The sequence below is a fragment of the Thermobia domestica genome, chromosome 9 (genome assembly GCF_964235325.1).
Source record: "Thermobia domestica chromosome 9, izTheDome1.hap1.1, whole genome shotgun sequence".
Lineage (NCBI taxonomy): Eukaryota > Metazoa > Arthropoda > Insecta > Zygentoma > Lepismatidae > Thermobia > Thermobia domestica.
In genome coordinates this window covers 216041272-216056111 of record NC_137462.1, presented here as the reverse complement: position 1 = coordinate 216056111, position 14840 = coordinate 216041272, and the positions used below count along the sequence as shown (strand labels likewise).

General features: G+C 34.1%; 1 protein-coding gene across 5 annotated transcripts in view; it reads right to left on the bottom strand.

Moving 5' to 3' along the window:
- The window catches only part of LOC145660590 (uncharacterized), a 121037-nt gene that overhangs the window by 32336 nt on the left and 73861 nt on the right, over nucleotides 1–14840 (bottom strand). Inside the window, exon 3 of one of the 5 annotated variants that reach the window (XM_081725843.1) lies at nucleotides 1040–3764. The exons of the other annotated variants lie outside the window; for them this stretch is intronic. Within the exon in view, the coding sequence (XP_081581969.1) occupies nucleotides 1845–3764 (1920 nt within the window). The 3' untranslated portion in view covers nucleotides 1040–1844. Of the gene's footprint in view, nucleotides 1–1039; nucleotides 3765–14840 lie in introns of those variants that run through there. 5 annotated transcript variants of the gene reach the window in all.

The following is a 14840-nucleotide window of genomic DNA, read 5'->3' as shown; positions in this document are numbered from 1 at the left end:
GTATTCAGTTATTTCTGAATATTAAAACAAGTTTCATTAGAATCTTTTTACGTGTATTGAATACCGACGACGACGACTCTTATCCCGTATCACACTAAATAAGATAACATTTCTGTCAAAGCAACTAATACTAATCATACGCGACAGAATGGGAGAAATAGAAGTTTTTGTTATACCACTTCTCTTACAGGTGAGAATTAAAGTCCCGCACTTTTTCATTCTTTGGATTTCTATTTAACAGCAATCAATCAATTAAAAACTTCTGTAAGGGGCATTAGCATAGTTGATCTTTGGTACTTTTTATTAATAAATGGTTTTAGTTTCGAAAACAAATGCATATTTTGACTAAGTGTTTATATAAAATAATTTCACTAACGTACATATCGTCAATTTATTAAATAAATAAATAAATAAATAAATAAAATTAAAAAAACGAGACAATATAACTGAGAATTAAGAAGTTACTAATCATCGTGAAATGTAAATGTTTAAATGTTATTATTTTCTTTTACAAAAATGCATATTTGTAATTCATTTGATTCCCATCAATATACCTAGCTAGTACAGATTTAAGCTGTATTTTTACATTTTTTTTTTTTTAAAAATAAAAGAACTATCTCAGAATGAGAATCACATAAAATAAATATCAATAATTAGTTTTACTATTTTTGGGTTGAGAATATTATGTTGAATACACCTGGGAAAAGTATCTAATAGACAAAATTCTTTAAACAAAAGAAAACAAAAAAAAAAAAGTTTATTTATAACGTTCTTGTCGAGGACTGCATTGTTTTTAGTTCAAAGATAAGACCGAAAACGGTTTGAGATGGCTATTATCGTTCACTACAAATACACCTACTCGAAGTTCCTCTCTTTTTCAATTTTTATCAAAAGACATGACAATCTTTGTAAACTGTAACATTATACGTGAGATGCTGGCTGGAAAAAATGCAATTTCAATAGATTTCTAATTTTCAAAGCTTCTCTATGAAACTTTACACATAAGATCAAAGGAAAGTCTGACATTGCTACCATAAAAGACAAGAGACAACTTAGTATTTGAGATTTTTTGCTTTATTGATAACATGAGTGTAATACAATGTTAAATATTGTACCGAAATCTGTTTTCGTTTTCGCTTACTTTTCTCAAGCACTGGATTTAATAACATGATTTTCCCAAAACAATATATATATCTATACATCACAAAAGTATTGCATAAAATTACTTTCAATACAATAAAGGCGATATTTTGAAATGAAAAGTGTAATTTTATTTCGTAACTTAATCATCATAAAAATAATTTGCTATAATAGAGAATCATAATATTGTTTGAAAATATGTTTTTAAAATCTACAATTTAGATTTTCGTTTTATCACAAAATTTCATTTAAGGAAAAAAGAACAGAAATAAAGTAACACGAAATTCTTTTGAACACCGAAGGTTAGTTACATAATATTGTATGTATAAGAATATTTATATTATTTCACTCGTAAATGTATCTATTTCTTAATATACTTTTTATTTTAAAATAACTATAGTACTGAAGGATACTGTGAGCGAAGCTGTTACTATTAGTTATTGCTCACTACATTTTTCTACATGTAGCACATATATACATATACATGCACAGCAATTTCTCATTAAAATACCTACATCAAATTACGAACATAAAACACTAACTGTATAAATAAGTAGTTTTAATACTATTAACATTCAGTACACTTGTCATTAAGAAATAAGTCTATTTCTCTACAATCTTGCTGCCTATAGTTTTATTTTGTATATGGGTTGCTGTGTTATTTCACGAAGGTTATATGATTTCTATATATAACCTCTCTCCAATTACAGTGACAACAAATGTCCACCACCTTCATTTCCATCAAGTGTTGAAAAATGAATAGGGCCTTCGATAATAACATGCTGAACACGATCGCGATTTGTTTCCATTTCATTGCGAGCGTTTGCCTCTTGCTCTAAACCAAATACATGGATAGCTTCTGCTCCTGCGAGATCTGGTATAATAACATGCTCACTAGCGCCTTCAATATATATGTGCCTCTGACCGTCAGACATATTTCTTGGCTGAATATGCATATTCCTACTTTCCATCATAATATTTCGGCTTTCTATGGATCTACTTTCGATTGCTACGTTTCTGTGATCCAGCTGTTCTCTTTGTTGTATGTGATGTTGCTGTTGATGATGTTGTGGTGGTGCCTGTTGTGGATGCTGCTGCTGTTGAGGATGATGCTGTTGCTGTTGTATTGCAGTCACTGCTTCCTGATCCTCGTTCACATCGATTCGTCGTACCTCCCTTTGTTGCATTGGCGGAACATTCTTTTTGTTAATAATCACCGTGTCACTGTTATGGTCCTCGTTCTTCATATGTAGGAACAACTGTGGTTTCCGCATGAAACCGGCTCCACACACACTACACTCATACGGTTTTTTCTTACTATGAATGAATCTATGAGCGTTCCTGTTGTCACTGGTACTAAATCCTTTGCCACAGAATTCGCATTTGTAAGGTTTCTCGCCCGTATGGATACGAGTATGTTTTTTCAAATGCCACGGGTACACAAACATTGCGTTACACTGAGAGCACTTGTAGGAACGTTCTCCAGTGTGGGCAGCCTGAATATGGAAGTTGACCAGCCGCCGACGCTTGAAGCCTTTTCCACAAATATGGCATTTAAATGGACGTTCATCACTGTGAACTGACTGCTTATGCAACTGTAAATTGCTGCGTCGACCGAAACTAACCCCACACATCTCACACTGGAACGGTTTTTCGCCTGTGTGCGAGCGTTCGTGATCCACAAGACGCGGCTTTGTAGTGAAAGCCTTACCGCACAAATTACAAATAAAGCGTTTCAAACCTGAATGAAGCAAACTATGTGCTTTTAACCCTGCCTCTGACACAAATGCTTTGCCACAAGTAGGACACGGAAAATCATTTCGACCACCATGTAAGGTTTCGTGGCGCTCCAGTCGAACACGACTCGTGAAAGGCTTCTCACAGTATGTGCATTTAAAGCGTTCACTTTTGAGTTTATGGATCTTCATATGAACCTCCCAGTTGGTTTTTGTTGTGAAGTCTATGTTACAAGTCTCACATTTGTACGACGGAGTTTTCTTGTGAGTATTTTCATGAACTTTCAGTAAGTGCTTGCTTTTGCAGAACTTTCCACATGTTTCACAGCGATAATTTTTATCGCGATGACTCTTTTTATGCAGTTTAAAGTCTTTTAGATTATTGAAATACTTATTGCAAAATTCACACTGGAATTCTCCTTCTTCATTGTCTGCGCCAACTTCCATGTCTTCATGTTTTTCCATATGCTTTTTAAGTTCTTTCTTTACTGGGAATTTCTCGTCGCATTCTTCACACAGGAACAATTTGATCTGGTGAGATTTCTTCAGATGATCTGTCATTGATTTTGCCACTGAAAACCGATTGTCACACACTGTACAAACGTATGTATCACCATCTTTAGAAACATAATCTGTACTGGTCTTTTCCTCTTTAACCTCTTTAACCTGATTAATTTCTTCCTCTTTTTCAGATTCTACTTGAAGCTCTTCCTTTGTCTGTGGCTGCTCTTTAGTTCTGTTTCTCGTCTTTGTTTTGGAGCGTTCTTTCTCTTGTTTTGGAGCTGTTTCTTGCTCATTGTCTGATACATCTTCATCATAATACTCAGTCGGAACAAAGTCACTGTCACTATCTCCATCTAGGGCGCATTCTACAGACTCATTGTCTTCCTAGAGTGAGAGAAAGTAAGACAATTAGACAGCAACCCCTTTATTTCTGTACAAGTAATTCTTTATCAATTCTATCCCTTATTTCCCTTAAATAACATTCTCAAGAGAGCAAAACTTTGTACAACTCTAAAAGCAGCCTACATATCACATTTTAATCACGAATTAGGTAACTATTTTAATATTAGAAACTTTATTAAAATATAATGGAAATGACAAACAACTTTTATTATTAATTATATAAACATAGTAACATATAACGCAAACGCAAAATCACACACATTTCATGTAATGACTTAATTCTACTTCAATTACGGAAAACAATTACTTAATAATAATAATAAAAAAAAAAGTGTCTTGTAATACACTTTGCATGGATTCGAAGGTTTCTACAAATGAAAACTGTCACAGGACATTGAGATTTGTTCTAAGAGAGTTGATATCTCGTTTAACACACACACACATATACACAAAGGAAATCTGTCCAATAGGAAACAACAGAAGGCTCATTCTGTGTATCTCATATGGATGCAATTTGATCAGAGTTTTCTAAACCAAATCAACACCATAGCTATATACATATCTACTATTCTAACAGTATCCAATCCTGAAACCTTAAATATGAAATAAATAACATGAATGTAATGTATTCCAATCCTGATATCTCACGTGGAAATTTATTCTAACGGATCATTCAAAGACTTTATCTTCCTCTACTCTAGATACAAATTATTCAAGTTACCTACAACATTTGAAAATAAACAAAAGAAAAATGACACTGACAAATTCATTCACGCTCAATGTAGGGCTATATTGATTACTAAATACGTGTATATAGGTATAAGGAATCTAGTACTCAAAATGTTATGTTTCAACTGAAAAACTGGAACAATGGGATCGGCCTATGAAAAGGAAATTCATTTCTAGTTTTCAACGGTAAGTTTGGAAGGAGGGGGAGGGGGTAAATCAACGTCACCTAGTTAAAAAAAAAAGCTTACGTATGGATTGTATATGTCTGTTATGGATTGTATTCGCAAAAGTTACGTAAAGGATACTCCAGCGATGCATTTCTAGTTTAGTAACTAGGTAAAATGGACTACAGTAGAGTTGAAGTATTCACTCAACAACGCTTCAACAAATGGATGAAGCTAGAGCCACGTGGAAATTAATTCTGTGATTAGAAAACTGTAAAAGCGAATACATCACATTAACGCTTCCTGAAGAGAATTATCAATAGATACTAAATCGGTATACGAAGTACGAACAGGTATGGTAGTACTTTGTAGAATTTGTATTAAAGACTCACTTAGGCTTCCACTATTGCGGACTTGGATTTATGTACTTTTATATCGTACTGAGTTCAGTGATTCTACATTACGATGTTTCCGGAAAGTACTGTAATCTGAACTACTCGCTACCAACTCGATGGTTTTACAAATCTTAAATGCCCGCCAGTAATTCTAACCTGTCAATCTAATTAAGGTTATTTTACTCATTTCTCTAAGATACTACTTTATATTATTCTCTCTCCTTGGTCTACCGAAAGATCTTTTCCCCACATAAACTAACATTTTGAGGGGCCAAAATTCATGTATTTTATTTATTCTTTGTTGTTAATGATTTTTAATTTCTAACAAATAGTTATTTGGAAGTCCAGTTTCTTTCATGATGCATCCTTGAAAATAATTCTACTGTTGAACAGCTCTTCCATGAACCGAATAGTAATAGCAGATCACAGCGCATGGCAACCAGGATAATGTTTATTCATTTGTTTCTTTATATTAGTTTGCAATTATAAATATGCCTTACGTGGAAATCAGTATAAATATTCCACAGGATACACACGAAAGAGGTTCAATTTACTTTTGAACAAGTCTGTGTAATTACATAGTTCGACTGTAAAAAATATACTGTTACGTGAAAGAGAGAAAACTCATTTCTTCTCTCTCTCCCTCTCATCTTGCTGTGAATTTAGAAATAGTTCTTTACATTATTTCACTCAAGTTGAAGCCCAACAACAGAATGTCTCCAAATCAAACATAATTTTATCACTTTACTTATTTGACATTTTAAGTTTTCTGAGGCGCTATTGTTTCTATTAACTCACCTTCTTGAACTCCTCTTACTCGACTATAATGTCTTGCACGTTACTGGCGTGGTGCAGAGAACGCATTTTCTGGAAAGATCTCCAAGACAAAATCTCGCAATTTCAAGACAGTGTCTTCACAGAATTACTGTAGTTTTAATTTGTAACAAAGTAAAATGAAAGAAAGCTACCATGACATGTTGGGAAGTGTCACAAACTTTACTGTATGTTACATTGACGTGCTTTCTAAAAAGTAACCTTGAAGGCAGCTAGAAGTTATTGATATTTGAGTTGAACTAAATATTACACAGGATGGTATATATCTCGGTTTTCTTACATCTCCGTTCCTTTATAATCTTCAAACTAACATAAAAACAACCAAAATTTATATTTCCTTACAGTCTAGTATTTCTACGAGAAACAAATTTATGGACACCATCATATAACTGATAAATGAAATATTTCATAATTACATTTCACAGCCATTGATCCTTTTATTTTGCAGCATTTTCTGACACAAGACTGACTGGTAGGTTTACCGAAATATGCTCTTGTATATGAATGTAAAGGAGTGTAAGTCGCCAAAAGCAAGTATGACGCTTCACTATATTTTTTACGGAGTGTCAACAGTTTCAGTTAAATTCCAGATATGGACGCCGGAAGCAACTTAATCAATAACCAGGATCATTCGTGTCCTTTTTGTTTGTGAGTGTGAAAGACCCTTTTCGTTTGGGCGGGGAAGGCACAAGCGCATGATCCTCTTTGCATTATTTATGAAGGTGAACTTTCTGCCTTCTTTACGGGTCTTTGGGGGCTTTAGGATCCAGGTCTGGAACCGGGTTTTCAGATCCAGATCTGGAACCGGTTCTTAAGATCCGGTTCTGGAATCGGGTTTTCGGATCCAGGTCCGGAACAGTTCTGAAAACCGGATCTCCGAGAACCGGTTCCTCGCGGAACCGGAACTTTGTGGCCATCCCTAATCAGTACATCTGTGTTCAAGTTGTGTGAGAGCTTGCAGAATGAAGTCGGTTAATTATGATATTAACAGTATCAACTTGAGGAATTTCATAGTCTAACTCAGCTGACTATCAAGATCCTAATTAAATTTAAATGAAATCAATGCAAGAGTCTTTTTCATACAAAAGAAAAGCAACGAAATTGGTACACCTATGTCCAAATTATGCGTGATCATACATACAATTATGGTATGAACACTATCAGCTATTAAGAACCTGCATGGTCTACCTCGGAAAACTATGGTTAGATGTGAAACAACCGGAAAAGAATAAAACAACAAATAAAGAACCATTAAAATCCGTCAATCTGTGTCGGAAGACTTATGCCTCAACCTACGCATCCACACAAATAAGCAGGTCGAATTGACATCCTCGTCCTCTTTTTAAAGACAGTTAAAAAGATGTATGTATTTCAGTTCAGGCTAGAGGCGCCACACACTGTCTAGATTATGGGATTCAAGATGCTGTAGCTCAATTGATTTCAGAGTTCAGAACCAAACTACAAATCATAGCAGAACACACCTTAATATGACTTAAGGTATCTGTAACTTCTTACTCTATATTGCTGTATCGAATGATTTCTGAATCCCAAATACCTTTCTCACTTCAAATCTTTGTTCATTATTGGAAACGACTACTTGGTTTCTCTGACATTCCAGGTCTGTGGAAATCCTGATATTCTTATTATTAATGTGTTTTTCTGTTTTACGAAATCATGATATAACAAATCCTGTCTATCATGAATAAATATAATGAAAAGTAATATGACAATGTTTTTTTCAAAAAAATTACTAATTTTGTCATTCTACAGATTGTTAAGCTGGTAATTAATCTTGAGTGTACACATATGGCTTTTATTTATTTTTAAAAAGTTCAATGTGAAATGTCGTTAACAAACAAATGACGAATTAAGCAATGCCTGAAGTTTCATTTGTACGACAAAAATCACAATATTTTCACAAATATTCAGTTTCTAGTTTACGTTATAGCTAAATGCAAAGTGGATTAATTTCGTTTCCTTGAACTAATATTCTAAACCAAAAGCTTCTTTTTTATGTCATTTCAATTAAAAATAGGGCATAGAAAAAGAATATTTCTTGGCCATCGGCGTATCGTTCATGAATCAATCATCAGTCTTGAAAAACAACTGGAGAAAGATAGAGGGGCACTGAACGGTGTTATCTAGCTTTCGAAAAGAAAGACATGTTCTTGCATCTTGAAACGCACGGCAAGTGAATCCAATGGAGACAATTCTCTTCTAGATGTAGAAAGATATCAAGTGCACAAGAAGTCTTCGTTTCTGTGACCATCTCTGTAATATGCTGTGTAGTGAATTGGTCTGCATTCTTTACAACCTAACAGGTGGCTGAAAGATTACCATCGGGTTCTTGAGGGAACATTTCTCAATGAGTTATTTGAACTTTGAGACAACCCAAAATAGAACCTTTCTGTCGTGAAGGAACAGCAATGGATGCTACTGTCTTCTGTTGCAGTAGTAGTTTACTTCGGTTGAAAAATCGAAACCACAGGTTCATTTCATTTACCTTTCAATTTTTAATTTGTATCGGGTATATGGTGCATGTTAACTTAAGCGAAGGCTTTTGATATGGTGAATTCCGAGGTTTTGGTAAAAAAATAAAATGATTAGATCTACTTGCATTGCAGTTATTACTCTTCTTGTAGACACTGAATCAAGAATTCCCACAGTAAACAAAAAGGAACAAACGCTCCAAATATCAAAGTAACAGTGAAGTGACGAGGGAAAAAAAAAAAATGGACGCGATGTAATTAGAACAGGTGATTTCATTATCTGCAACGCATTTGTTGAGGATCTGTGTACCGTATGGCTTTTCCTGTTTTCGTATGTGTAACCGCTACTGTCTCTCAAAAAACAGGGCATGATTTACAAACTTGTCAAATTATAATGCATAACTTCTTTTATCATACATGGGATAACAACTAATATTCAATGTAGTGATTCATTCAATTATGTAGGAAGTAGAGATGCAAAAAATGTAGTATTTTTTGAGACGAAGGTTCTCCCATAAAAGCAGACCTTTCTTTTGGATAAGAAAGAAAGGAAAAAAAAAAAAAGAGGAAATTTTCGCTTTTCCTTCACTTATTGTTTTGTTATTCTAGTATCACCTTGCTTTTCTGTTGTGGATTCTACAATTAAAAAAGGCGCCTTTACAACATGCATTACTCATGAGTTCTATGTTCAGTCCAGGGCTGGATATCTTTATTGATTTTCTAAGTGGCACTGAATTGGTACTCAGTAAGTGTACATTATGCAACCCAGCGTATCAGAATGGTCATGTTGGTTGCCTAAACTCACTTGGTAGACAAGAAAAAAGTATCATAAACCAAGAAAAAGATATAAAGCAATTTTTGTTTTGGTATATAATTTTGTTCTCTGTTCTGGAAACACTTTACTGTGAGCTTCAGATATTTTGTTAAAATTAATATAAGTTCAGTTTACAAAATTACAGCCACACACGGCCACCTTTTCGAATTTTAACGACCTCAATAAATGTTATATATATAGGTAGATACACTTCCTCATAGTCTTTAGCTCTAAAACCGTACTACTGAAGTTCAATTTATGTATTAATTCTAAATAATAATTTTTTCCACTACACTAAGTCTAACAATTTCAGAAATGTTACAGCTAACATTATTAGATTTTCACTAGAACACTTTTGTCGTTGAATATAGCTCTAGTAACTCTTCAAACAATTCATTTGAACTAGAAAACCCACTGTCCCCATCGATTTGCCTCTAATTTTCTATCAAGAGATTGGTTATCCTTGATTTATTGAACCTTACGATTGTTTTTTTTTTTTTTTTTTTTTTTTTTTTTTTTTTTTTTTTTTTTTTAGAATGTACATATTAAAGAAGCGAAGAGAAAGATGAACGCAGTTATTTCTTCAACTAAGTTGAAATACTATAAAAAGAAAAAAGTGGAAAAGAGCTTTGCCGAGCACTTGCATCTCTAGTAAGATGACATTCTTCAATTTCTGTAATGCTAGTTTTTTTTTTTTCCTTTCTTTCCTTACGTCACAAGGGAAATCAAGGCCAATCACTTTGGTAAGTATCATACTTAAAAAGTAATATTTTTAAAATTACACACATGTTTAAACAGAAAGTGATTGTTACGCTCAAGGTTCAGAAGAATGTTAGGAAGTGCACACTGATTTTTAATGACTAACAAAAAGTTGATTTTTAAGGAATTTTATAAGCTGGAATGCTAAGTGGGAAGCTATATTCTTTACCTGTGAGGTACCAGTGATAATGAAAAATATTATTGTTCAGTCATGAGATGTGGTGTAAGTTTGCAGTGGGAATTTCCAAGTCATCAAGGTCAGAAGGTTTTCGGAGAATCCGTTTAGCAATTCTTCACATTAAGAGGTAAGTCAGTAAATGATCAATATTAAATACTATTATGGGTCAATTTATTTCATTACGTAATCATCAGGCAAACATTTATTTACTGTAAGAAGTAAGCATGTATGCACTGAAATCTATCCAGATGTAACAAATTTCACTCAATTTTTCTTAAAATTTATATCTTAGTACACTTTAGTTTAGATTTTCTGTCTTATAAGGTTCTCTGAGAGCAGATTGCGGGAGCAAGCTATTACTATGACTACCTAGCTAGCTATTCTGTTCAGCTTATTTCGGTTTCAATGCCATGAATTGATTCTAATCTGTATGTTTTCACATTATAAGAATTCTAATATCGATGAATTAATTTATTAAACTATGTGTCTTCCACGGTTCATTGTTGTGAAACAGATGCAGTAACATTTCTAATCAATCACACATAATACTGGTGAGGAAAAAAAAAAAACATTCTCGGTTTGAGAGGTTTATATATATATATACAAGGGCGGATCCAAGGGATACATTGGATAAAATGGACTTTAATCCTGTTTTACACTGGATAAAGCGGCAAACTACGGTTTAGCCCCTCCCTTGATCATATCCTGAATCCGCCACTATATATAATTTTTATCAACCCGTAAAATGTTATAATAAGAGGTACTAGATGAACAATTTTCTAGTTAAACGAAGTTAATTGAAAAAAATTCCAATGCATCGCCTTGAGTATGGACGCGAAATGAATAACAACAGTTGAATGCGGTATTTCCTTCGAGTTAATCGAATTTTTCTGTAGAGTTCTTTAGCCACTCACACGCTTTCGCAGCTCACTGTACAAAGCAAATGACTTGACAGTGAAAGTGTGTCGGTTATAAGATATTTAGACAGGACAAAGCTGTTCGGTGTTTTAGGTTGTTACTCAGTTAAAATATGATTAATTATTTTCCATATCATATGACGTGTGTGCAAATCTTCCACGAAGGCGCGAAATAACATAACTGCTAGTTCTATTGACGAATTCAGTACTTTAGATAGAAACTTTTCCCTTTAGGCACTTAATGCAAGACATCACTACTGAACAATATAAACTTGCTCTTGTGACTTTCTGTAACATCTGATCATAGCTGACTTACGCGCTCTAGGCGCGCCTTTCCCAACTGCTACCATTTTATAATTTATAGCATGAATGAAATATTCTTAGCAGGTCAGCGGTTGAGGGTCCTTATGAACTGATAAGGCTCTACAGGACTTCATATTTTCTTAGTAATTTCAGGCACTGTTAGAAGCGGTTGTTGCGCTATATGCAAAAGGGGGGGGGGGGGGATGTTATGATAGACCACACAAATAACGCAATGTGAACATTCACTTACACTTTGTAAATACCCACTTTGTACTTTCAGAAACTTCCCGTTGATTTGAAACATCCAATTATTACGCAAATTCATTGTACGACATTGCTTTATTTCCCTCTTGAACAATATCCTTTTGTTATTTGTCTACATCAAGCATTTATGTGCTTTTCATATTTCTGAATATGGAAATTACAGTTTAAAAAAAGTGAATAGACAAAAACAACGAAAACTTTGCTTGTGTGTAATGATGTACAAAAATCGAGAAGCAGTATGAAAACTCACTATTTTCAATACTCGTATTATTGTAGCAAAATGCACAAAGTATCAGGGATGCATTGTCACCTTATATTCTGACATAAGTATTACTGCCAACTGAACCTTATTAATTTCAATATTACAATAAACACTTAATAGAAGTGTTAAAATATATTAATGTAGGATATGTAAACTTCAAATCAACACTACATTCTGTTGAAAGATAGAGCCCGGATATACAAGTGGGATTTGCCTAAGTGCTTTGTTAGCAGTTTAATGTCAATTGTTAGGTTGTACACCTACGTTCTATATACTTCGGTATTAACAGAGAATATTACATTTAAAATTAACGTTACTCTGAACACTAAAAGAAGTCAAAGGAATAACACACATTAATTTTTAGATATAACCTGTTAATAATTAGGAACATCGAACAGTACGTAAAACGAGAACGCTTTGTGTGAATAGCAAATCAAGAAAAAGAATATATATATATATATATATATATATATATATATATATATATATATATATATATATATATATATATATATATATATATTTGCCATGTCATTCTGTATCTTTCTAGAAAAAAAAAAGTGCTCCACTTATTTCTGCAGAATGAATCCCCTGTCAATACTGTTTCTAAAATGTTTCAAAATGTCATAGTGCCTTAACGTCTGGATTTCGTTTTAAGAACCGGTATAAATACTTGGAAAGTTGGAGTCATCTGAGTAGTCTGTTCTTACCTTATTGATAACTTCTTTCTTAATTGTACTTATAACAAACTTTATTTTTGAGTTTAGGGAATTGTAAAACTCTCTCTCTCTCTCACACACACACACACTGCTCCGAACACAGCAACTATACCACAACTGCCGAAGATTTATCTATGTGAAGAATCTGCTATTTTGACATTAAGGAACCAGAGTGCCTTATATCAGTCCTTCATACGTGGTATTCCTATGCTCAATAATGGCCAATATGTAAGGCACTGCAGGCCAGAACAAAATAACACTTGCGAGGAATTTTCTATTTTCATTTCCCGCACCCTAAATCATACATTTGAGTCTTCTTTGCATTCCTCATATCCTGATTCTTTCTTCATGTGTCTAGGATAGTTAGAACCTGAACTATGATCATTTCAAGTAACTATGAAAATTCCGATTTTTCTAATACAGAGTCCGCTATTAACAGCCTTACCTTGCAAAATGAACTTAGTAATTCAAAGGTTAAGAAAATATTCTCATAGTTAAAAATACATTCTCGATTCAGGAGTATTATGATGGCCAGCTACACACTTCTGTTACGCATGGAGTTAACCGCAACCAATCACACATTTCTCTTTCTATTGAGCGGGCCGCCATTTGACCATCACTACCTATGCTGATTCTCAATCTAAACCTTCAATCTGTTTCCTAATTTCAATAGGTTGCCTGGGTCTTTGGGGGTTAAAATTAAGAATATATTTACTGATTTGAACATAACATTATGGAACCACTTACGCACCGTTTTCTTCGATGACCTTCCGCCATTTTTCCGGAACAATATAATCTCGTCGCTATCGAATTTATGTGGTTTCTGGTCAAAAAATTGTGATACGTGGCTTTCACATGTCTCTTTTGAAATTAACACCATTCAGGGAGTTCAGCCAAGATCGAAACAAAATGGTAGTCTAATGGTAACAGATCCTGGATATACAATGAATGCCTTAAAACCTCCCAAGTTCTCAATTCTGACGGGTCGTTAAAGATGTATACGGTCTGGTGTTGTCAGCGTGGTATACGACACCTTTTCTGTTAACCAGTTCCCGCAGTTCCTTTTCAATCGCTAGGTCCACTCGCGCTGATTGTCGACAGTACAGGTCAGAGTACATCGTTCTGCCTGGTAGCAGCAGCTCGTGATGTACAATGTCTTTCCAATCCCATCAAACATACACACACAACTTTCCTGGGTTTCACTGTGGGCTTTGCTACAGATTATGAAGTTTCTCGCTTCTACCACGATGCTTTTTGCACATTGTTGACGTAGCTTATCCACTTTTTACCACTCGTGATCAACGGCTTTCGAAATGGCTCAAGTTCGTTACATTTCAGTCGAGATTCGCAGATAAAATTCGATAGAGTAAATGTTTTCGAGTCAGATAATGGATCATGTAGCACTCAAACGTCGAACTTTCTTTTGTAGCCAGCTTTCTCCAAATGATTTAACACTGTTTGTAATGGATATTTAGGTCATTGGCGGTCATTATAGCTTACATGCCAGTCTTACTGACTTTTGCCAGAATACTATCCACTTCTGCTGTGATTGGTCGCCAGAACGAAAGCAACTGAATCATCTTTTGGCCGTTGCTTTTGATAACGTTGTCCATAAACAACACACGTTTCTTCATGAGCCTGCGCAATACTTGCGCTTTTATCGAAATAAAATTGTAAAATACAGTGCAATTTTGCAGAAAGTTCACTCATATTCATCGAGCAATATCTAATGTGATTATAAGAACTTCAGCTGCCGAATGACGTTATGCCTGTACCAACCTACCTTTTTCCTTTACTGTCTTATTCCTATTGGCTATGTCAAATACGCTGGGCAGAACACTTGGACAAGACAAAAGAAATGCATACTAAACCAGCCTTTCTTTAAAATCAAATTTTAAACAGTGATTCTTACCAATTATTTTAATTTAAAAGACCATTCAATTTAATAAATGGCTTGCAAACACACTTGTCGTACTTATTATCTTCAACACTACTTATTTTTTTCTACAATTTCTGCATATTCTGTCTGAAGATACAAATAAAAAACATCTCTTCTATTGTCACTTCTTCAAATACTTTTATTTTATGCATGTGCTGACTCCAGCATCTGGCTGTTTTCAAACCACGTTCATAATTATATTAGTATGTAATATTAACAACGAACTATATTATATACATTGTTCTTGTAATAAGATGAATATTGAATCTAGAGTTTAAAACAAACTGAAATA